Source organism: Aplysia californica, unplaced genomic scaffold (assembly GCF_000002075.1).
Source record: "Aplysia californica isolate F4 #8 unplaced genomic scaffold, AplCal3.0 scaffold00351, whole genome shotgun sequence".
Classification (NCBI taxonomy): Eukaryota; Metazoa; Mollusca; class Gastropoda; order Aplysiida; family Aplysiidae; genus Aplysia; species Aplysia californica.
In genome coordinates this window covers 209,389-219,063 of record NW_004797621.1, presented here as the reverse complement: position 1 = coordinate 219,063, position 9,675 = coordinate 209,389, and the positions used below count along the sequence as shown (strand labels likewise).

General features: G+C 39.1%; 1 protein-coding gene across 1 annotated transcript in view; it reads right to left on the bottom strand.

The window, feature by feature from the left end:
• Window positions 1-6,227: 6,227 nt before the first annotated feature.
• LOC101853631 (transcription factor 21) overlaps window positions 6,228-9,675 on the bottom strand; it is a 12,776-nt gene continuing 9,328 nt past the window's right edge. The window contains exon 3 of the mRNA XM_005102946.3: window positions 6,228-8,259. Coding sequence (XP_005103003.3) covers window positions 8,035-8,259 — 225 coding nt within the window. The 3' untranslated portion in view covers window positions 6,228-8,034. The remainder of the gene's footprint in view (window positions 8,260-9,675) is intronic.

Here is a 9,675-nt window from a genome sequence, read left to right as displayed (position 1 = left end):
CCAACCACCCGTCGCAGGCTGTCAATAAACTTCCGACGCCCCGCGGGCAATATTTGCTCACACTGTCTTTTCAGCTTCTCGACTCACGCAAGAAAACAGCGTGCCCACCTCCCCACCTGGTTAAACAAACCAGGGCCATTTCCGTTGGGCCAAGAGGAACGGAAACGGTTCGCGGCTCGGAGGGTCTTCGGTCTCCCTCTGGTTCGTGTGCCCTTAGGTGTACATGATACAAACTATCAAACTGAGCGCGCCTGTGGTCTCCCACACAAGTGTGAGGATTTGTCCACGTTATTTTCACACGTGCAGGCTTTTATGGGAGTGCGTCTTTAGAACCCTCGACGGATGTGAAATTAGAATATACAAAATAAAGTTTTTGAACGTCAAAATATTGAAGAAAATTTCAGAACATTTCAGCCCTCCCCGGTTGAGCTTTGAGGTTAATTGTGTCAGTGAGTCATGTCAGTTTCCTGGCTCAGGGAAAAAAGTCATTTAGAAATTTTATCAAACAGGAAATATCATAAACTCTATAAGTACATACCTCTTTGTCGTATATTATTTCTTAAACGATTTTTCAGCAGAATTTCGTCCACAAAAGAGTAGGCCATCAATCAAGATATTTTTACAATGTATAAACGTACGTTTGAGAAAAGATAATGTAAAGCAAGAAGTATAATTTGCCGTCGAATATTTCGGGTGTAGATCTTTCAGAACAATTTTATTTCTGAATATATCGCACACAAATTGTTCTAGAATGATGTAATTTGGAACAGACATGATTCATTCAAGAGGTAGGTGTTTGACATAAAATCCACGAAGAAGAAATTTTGAAAACGGAAATGGCTTAAAGAAAAAAGTACCACAAAAAAAACGCAAAGTTCACCAATTCTTAAAAATCTTGTAAAGGAAGTCGTGAAAATATTTATTGACTTTTTTTCTTTATTTTTCTTTTTGACATTTAATTTTCCATCCCCGTGACATTTAAACAATATTAAATTCTTTTACAGAGTTAAACTAAAACAACTAACGATTTGATTCTGAAATTCCTAAAAGTTGTGCTCTACATACCCTCCTGTCCTCCTTTACACTCGACACATTTTTAATGCGTCATTCGAAATGTTCATTGGCGCCCAAACACAAGGATCTGCAAACTATGAGTGTTTAAAGTCACATACACTGTACATAATCAGTATGAAGTGGCTTCTTGGGGCATTATAGAGTAAGGTGTCCAACAGACAGCATTTTTTTGGAGTTAACATATCCCGTAGGGTGAAAATTTTGTCTTTGCACTGAACCAAATATCATCGAAGCTTTTCACGACAATCAAGGAATCATGGACACATTGCCATGCTCTATCCATGTCGTCTCAGCCTGGAGAAGATGAAAATAGTGCAGTCGTAGGTTAAGATCTATCATGAGAATGCAGACTGTGGAGGTGTAGGAAAGTCCTAGAATACAGATCGTCTACGGATAGACGTCTCATGGGACTCGACAATTGAAATCTGCACCCTGGTGATATTTAAAGAACTGTGCAAGGTGCGTGTTCAACTCAAAGTGGTCATTTTTAGGAAATGTTACGTTCTGATTCGCTATAGATCCAAACTGACAGAACTTCTCTACTCGTGACACCAAAGGTTTTGGGGGCACCTGAGCATTCTTTGCATGACGTGTGCAAAAGTTACGGAAAGCCAGGAATGGTGAGTTCGTGGAGAGGTAATGTTCAATACAAAAAGTTATCTGCTCTTTACTTAACATAATATGATCTCATCAGGCAAACAAAATTTTGGAAAAATTGTATTCTGCTGACTTCTGTAGACTTGTTAGATTGCTGAAGATTGCAGTATGGCGCGATTACTGCAACTTTTAGTAGTAGGTCTCATGCAAACTGGTGCGTCATGCTATGAAAATGGCGACAAGGTTGCAAATTGGTTTTTCTTTTAATGCACCATACTGAGCAAAACCCTCCAGTGGACTTATTCAAAACTAGCTGGGAATGATCATTGCATTAACATCAACTGAAAGTCATTGGCCTACTATAGCTACACTCCTGGAATGGAGCAATAAATCTTGAGAGATACACAAATTAGAAGGTTTAGATATTGTAAAGTATAAATTGATTCTCTATTCCGCTTTCGTGGTTGTATACTCCAGACTTTCAAAGGTATGGAAACAGTGCAGAGGGCTATTGAACGGAAACCTCACTTGTTTACAATGGCGTCTTAGAAGACAGACTTTCCCAAGATTAGATCTAAACGAAACTAATTTTAAAAAAACTAAAAATTAAACTACTGTGACTTCAGGCTCCTCAGTAGAACTGTGCACCCTTTAAATTAATGATTCTGAACCATCATTAATTTGGTCAAATTCCAAAGTGGTTTCGAAGTTTTAGGCGGCCAAAGTGACGAACTTTTACAAATATAATTGTATATTTGAATATCAGACAAAGTCCTTTTGGCTTCCAAATTTGTGTTCAAATTTGAAACGCAAACCTTCAGTATGGAGGAAGATGTTTACAAAACAAGTTGTAAAGTTGTTGTTTTTTTCGTTGGTTATTTTTTAATTAACATGTACTTAAGGATAGTGACATTTGAAATAAATGGAACGCCGTAACAAATGTCTATCAAATTTGTAATTTAAACCAAGGTAAGCTGCACTACATTTTATAATAACGTGAACTAGTGGTTAGGCTACCGGACTCGTAATCGTGAGGTTGCAGGGTCGGAGGTTCGAGCCGCGGGCCTGACGTTGTGTCCTTGGGAAAGGCACTTTACATGAATTTTCCTCACTTCACCCAGGTAGGAATGGGTACCCGGCCATAGACAGCGAAAAACCTTGTCAGTATGTTAGAGTTTTAGCGCCTATAAAAGGCTGCTTGCACTGTATGCTTCCCAGGAAGTTGAGGTTGTTTCAGAATGTTCCCAGGGCTGCTAGGGTAATAGTATAGAATGTGAAGCGCTGAGAGCTTGCTATTGAGAGGGGATTTGCGCTATAAAAATGATACCCATTATTATTAATCAGTTGAACATTTTGGGCTCCCGTGATCGAGGGGTTACGGTGTTCGCCTCTCATTCAATAGGTCCTGGGTTCGAATCCTGACAACGAAGGAAAGATTTCTTCTTTCAAATGTTCTCCTTTCCCCTTCTTTCATGCTCTCTAACAATGTTCTGCCGTATGCGTTCGTCTCCACTTTTTGCCCCCACCCCCTCACCTACATTACCCCCTCCTCTTTCTGCAGCCTTTCTATTGATGCTAGTTGGCTCCTTCGTACCGTTCTGTTTTTCAGCCACACCCCCTATCTTATGGTAGGTAAGATTCAACACCTAGCCTTAAGGGAAAAGGGCGAAAAATCTCGGTGGTCACGTGTGTAAGTTGTGTACGATGAAAATCCCTTGGTGGTCCAAAATTGATACGAATATAGGCTTCGGCCGCCACTCGGGCAAAATTCAAAAATGATTTCCTACCAACTGAAATTATGTTCAAAGTGTCCCGCACCCTCGTGTTATGACTTCATGCTGTTACGAACGCCGTAAACACTTACCTCTCCCCAATCCACTCCCCCCCCCCTTTCCCTCTAAAAAAATAATATTTTGTGCGGATGTCACTTTGACAGGCGTATGAAAATATGCATATTATTGTACCCTTCGAGCTTCCTTACAAACCAGCATCGTGGGTGGGCGGACATACTGCCTCTCCTGACTACTTCTTTGCTCCTTTCTAATGAACGACTTTGCTCAAATAAAACTGGCTAGGCGTTTAGGACAAATAGACTTTTCTATTAAAAGAAAAAAGAAACCCAAATAAATCAACGACTTGTCATTATGAAATGGGGCGTATTTTTGGTTACCCCGCCCCCCCCCCCCCCCCCACCAGAAAAGACACGCAAAAAGATAAAACAAACAAACAACAAAAACAGAACAAAACAACAACAAAAACCCAAATAAATTATAATTGGGAATCAACTGCTTGCTATTATTAAATGTGGCGTATTACAACATTCTGTGTAGCGATAGGTATTGGTGTGATTTACCGGAGGGTCCTCTCTCTTAACACAATTTTACAGCCTAAGTTCTATAACAAAAGTAATTTATTTTCGACAATAAAATGCATCGAATTTCAACCATAAGAGTAATCGTATGTCTGTTCTATAAGTCACATAATTTCTGTTATAAAAGAAATTTAGTTTCTGTTTTGAAAGTCATCTAATTTCTACCATAAAATGCATCTCATTACTGTTATATAGTCATCCAAAATATTTTATAAAACTCATCCTGATGACTGATTGAAAATATGTAACACCCTATCAACACGATAAAATAGATAAATTAAGAGGGCATGTCGTCTGACACCGCATTCTAAGAACGACACAGGCTGAGCATGTTGTATAATTCCTTTTGACAGCGATACACAATAACATATCCTGTCCACCTCTTTCTTTAGCTCATATATTCTGAGTTTAAAGTGAGGAGCCTAAATAGTACACACAATTATACACTATTCTGCTATAAAAGATCAATCTCATTTAATGATCCACGAAAGATGAAGGGATATAATATGTTACGCTAGAAGGCTATAAGGTTATCGAAGAGACAGAACCAAAATAGGACTGAGCAAGGTGATCTCAGATGTTAAATTAGAAGGACAAAAAGCAACGTACAAAAACATTTTTAAGAAACAAACAAAAAAGAAAAAAAAAAACCCAACAAGGATAAGTTTTCGAAAAGTGCTTTTCAAAATAAGTAATTATATTATTATGGTAGTCCAAAAATGTACCAACTATGACATTTAGTGAACACTTGTGACAACTGATATGTAATTTGTTTTTTAAAACTTAATAAGTGGAGTTATAAATGAGGCTACTGTATGGTAGTTGTTTTTCACGTTCAATAAGCAATCAACAACAAAGACCACAATGGAATGGGGGTTTATTCTTTGGGGAAAGAGAAGCGCATCGACATAATAATGGTCATTATTTAGTGCTGAGAAAAAGTAAGACGGACAGACAGAAAAAAACAGAGGAAAAGTAAAGAAGTGGAACCCCCAACCACCCACTAATAATGATCATGACGGTCAACAATTTGTTCACTCTATATGAACAAAACAACTTATCACAAAAAAATAAAGACTCATGAAAAACGGGAGCAAACTTTCGCTTTTTATTAGCTTATAAAATGAAGGGATATCTTTGAACATTTTAATTTATAAAGTATAAAACATTTATACAATTTTCGAATGGAAATAACAATTCAACTAATACATCACGGAAAGCACCACTGGATTATGTCTATTAAAAGGCACAGTCTTTCTATTTTATGACGGGATATATTCACAAAAAGAGAGGTTGATGAAACTTATCCAAAAGCACAATCGTACATATAACCTTTCAATCTTTTTTCGTTCCTTCTGTCTCTCTGTCTGTCTGTCTGTCTGTCTGTCTGTCTGTCTGTCTGTTCATCCGTCTCTCACTTGCTCTCTATCTCTCTCTGTCTGTCTGTCTATCTCTATCCATCTGTATGTATGTGTATGCATGTGTGCATGTGAGTGTGTGTGTGGTTTTTGCGTATGTGTGTCTATCATTTTCACCCTCTCTTCCTTCACACCTTTTTCTCCTTAGAAACTCTCTCTCTCTCTCTCTCTCTCTCTCTCTCTCTCTCTCTCTCTCTCTCTCTCTCTCTCTCTCTGTCTCTCTCTCTCTCTCTCTCTCCCTCTCCCTCTCCCTCTCCCTCTCCTTCATTCTCTCTCTAAAACTACTTCTCCCCCTCCATCTCTTCCTTCTTCTCCGTCTCTCGTTTTCCATCCTCTCTTTCGCTCTCCTCCTCTCCCCCTCCCTTTTCTAACTTAGTTAATGAAAAGAGCCACATCAGAACACTCTAACACTCGCAATAATCTTTCATACCCTTACCTTTCTCCCCATATATCTACACCCAAAAGCATAAGTACACACATACAGACACATAAACACGCACACAAATACACACACACACAAACACACACACACACACACACACACACGCACACACATACACACACACACACACACACACACACACACACACACACACACACACACACACACATGCACACATACACACACACAACGTGGCTCAGACTGACTCAAAACAATTATGCTTGTATTCGTATCTTCGAAAATTTCAGCTCTCAAACAGATTGGTGATATTATGCACACATTTTTATAATAATTATAATCAAGAGAATTTAGACTTATATTCTTCCGACGTCATGTAGACGTGAATTCTTGAAATTGCTTTGTCACAATGTATTGTCCGGACTTAAAATTTCATAAGTTGAACAACAGATATCATAAAAATCGTTGTAAATAGGATAAAAGTTTAATGATGTCATTAATTCTTTTGGCAGTGAAATAAAATACTTTTATTATTTATGAGGAAGGTATTGTTCAGTGTGCAGCACACAATATCTTTGCACATGCATAGCGAACCAGAACTAAAGTGAAAACATATTTGCATTAAATAGCCAACTAATAAGCACCCCTTTAAATGACAGTCCTATTTGTAAAACGCAACTATGAAAGAAATTATGACAAAGAACACCGAAAGTGGCCCTGTATTGAAGAGCACTATAAACACATGTGTATAAAAATGTCACTTTCAAATCTTCATTCATTTGAATTACTCTCTAAGCTCCAATACCAGAGCCAAAATCTTATAAGAGTATGTGTCCTTTCAAACTGGTCGCCAACATTTGTTACACAATAGTATGATTTCGCTTTTTATTGAGATGAAGTAATATATGTGGTCATTTATATTATAAAGTGTAAAACATTCTTTAGACCTTCGTTGTTTTTAAAAAGCCGTAGTTTATAAACACAATATTTGTAAATAAATATTCCGTTTCAAAATGGATTAAGAACATGAAAGTTGCGAATAATTAGACATCCATATTTCACAAAGTAAAAATGATTATGAATGGTTGCAAAATGTTTTATATCCCCATTGACACAGATAAAAATAAGTTCGGGTCGTTTGTTCCTCTGAACCTGTTATGTGGGGCCAACAGGGGGTGGGTGGAAGGCGCACATCATCGCAGCAGACAGGCAGGCAGAAATACTCGATAAAATTACTTCCATCAGCGAAAATCAAAGTCAGGTCTTCTGCAAGCAATGGCGAAAGTCTATGTCTTTTCACACATCGCATGAGTCGTCGAAGAGCGTACCAGTCAATAATAATCAAACACAATAATGCATTGTTACGAGATAGGCACTGCGTAAGGGTCGTTGTCAATATATTTTTTTTTAATCAAGGCATTGTCATTCATAAACTTGTTTGTCACTTAGAAATCAAAACTGCAAGAATGATACAACAGTTTCATTCACTGAGACACTGGTGGATCTTTAAAGAATATAATGAAAGCACATCGCACAGATTGAAAGGCTTTTGAAGATAAAGACATAAACCAATTTTGATTTTAAAAAGAATGGAACAATCAAATGAAATACACTGCTTCCAGGGCGTATGAGACCGTTCTATCCTGAGCATTTCCTTTTTCGTGATCCAAAATTCTCCCAAAAAAATGTCTTGATGATTTTTGGAAACGACTTCCTTTGGTATGATATGAAGTTATTATGAATTCAATACAGTTTGGGTGTGTGTGTAAAGGGGGGGGGGGGGGATTTACTAGCCAGCTCGGTTTCATCCCCATAGATTGTAATCAGCAATGACGGAGCGGTTGCACTTGCATTAGAGTTCAGGAGCTCTATCGTAATTACATACCAGAAGGGTATTAATTGGATGAACTGCTGTCTCAACACACAGGAGTCGACTTTACTTTCTCGTTTGACTTGGAAAAAGTACCAAGGAGAGCCGTAACAACCCCACAATGACTCAATGGCCGGCTGCTTGTTGAGGAATCCAAACTGCATGTATTGAACTGCCGTCAGTCAGTAGCGATATCACATTGGCAATATGGGCCAATCCTTTTATATTCGTCCGAAAAAGACGAATTACGACGTAGGCTACCGGGAACCTTGTGAATACCGAAGAGTCTTTGCCCTTGCAAGCGTCAATTTGATGGAAACAGATGAGCAGCCATATTTGTATGTCTTCTGTCTTCGGAGGACGATCTGTCAACAAGGCAGCTGCTTCCTTTGTTGTTGCTGCTGCTGCTGCTGCTACTACTGCAGTTGCTGTCACCGTTTGCGTTGATGTTGTCGTGGCTGCTGGTGAGCGCGGAGGGAGAGTTGTGGGAACTGCCAAACGTCCGGCCGTTGAACGTGAAGGGCCAGGTCTGGGGACAAAGAAAGGAAGTCCCAGTTTAGACAAAACACCCTCTAAAATGGAAAATAATGAAGCAAAATAAACAATACAATTTTTTAAAGTGAAAAAAAAGGACAAAACGAACAAAATGAAGAATTGGTAAATTGGAGAAAATTAATGTAAAAAAATGATTTGTTTCTTTGGTCATTTATTTATTTATTATTTTTAATTAATTAATTAATTGAGCATTTATACAAACAATTCTGTTGCTGGCCTCCTGTATACAAACTCAAGAACCCAAAGGTACTCGCCAAGTAATTATAATTTGTGAGCTCTGCTCCCGTTAAACAGCTACCTCCTTTTATTACTTGAGATCAGTGGCGGTGGGTAGTGAAGGGCTCACGGGCTTAAGCCCCCCATCCCCAACTCTATCCCTAAGTAAATGAAAATAACGAAATAAGCAGTTGGAACCGTTATGATCGCACGCAATGAACACAGAGTGATCAACTTGGCGGCTTGCTCGTTTATCCAATCACTGTTGTCACGGCTTACAATTATTGTAACCTAACAGCCAATCAAATGTCTTTAGGGCTCAGCAAAGGACAAGCCTCCATAATTAAACCCCTCTTGTAAAGAGGTAGAAGACTTGAAAAAAATAACACTGCAAAGAGGGCTCACGCTCTTCTAGCCCTGACAATGGGGTGAAAGACTACGACTGGACCTTTGTTGTGCGCTGAACTTTCTGCGGCTACACGGCTTAATCCAGCTAATGGACGGTATATGTTTATAGTGCTCTGTGTGCATGTTTGTGTGCGTGTGTCGCTGAGATTTAACAGTTATTAATTACATCAAAACACTTTTGAGGTTACTTTTATTAGATGAAAATTAATTGGAAACATTTGGAGGTGAAACGGCTTCGTCCCCACCATCCAGAAGAATTTAACTAAGAGATAGAAGACAAAGGTGACTCGCCTCGTTTGAATGCTTCTCAAAATTCCATGGCTCCCCGTGAGTACAGAAAAAGTATATGTTTTGTTCTCATAGCTTGCTATTTGGTGGTAAAGAAGTGGAAACAACCTAAGCCCAACCCAAATTTGGGTCCACCCACCGCCACTGCTTAAGATCATATTATTATGGTCTACCCCAGACCACTCTCCCTTCCCACCCTGTAAGAGAGGTGAAGAAACGCGAGCTATGTCAAAGAGGGCCGACTTATCTCTAATCTGGGCCAGTTTTCTCTCCGCTGTGCTAAGGGAACAGATAATTCTTTAATCAAATTAATCCCCGTCCTAATGTCCGAGATAGCGAGCGAGGGGAAAGGAGAGAGTTGCCTCGTGTGAGATGCCTGGAAGTGGCGGGTCCACGAAACAGGAGATTTGTTGGGTGAGAGATGAACAGTGGGAGGTATACATTTAATCTGGGGTGGAGGGGGGTCGGGGTGAGGAGG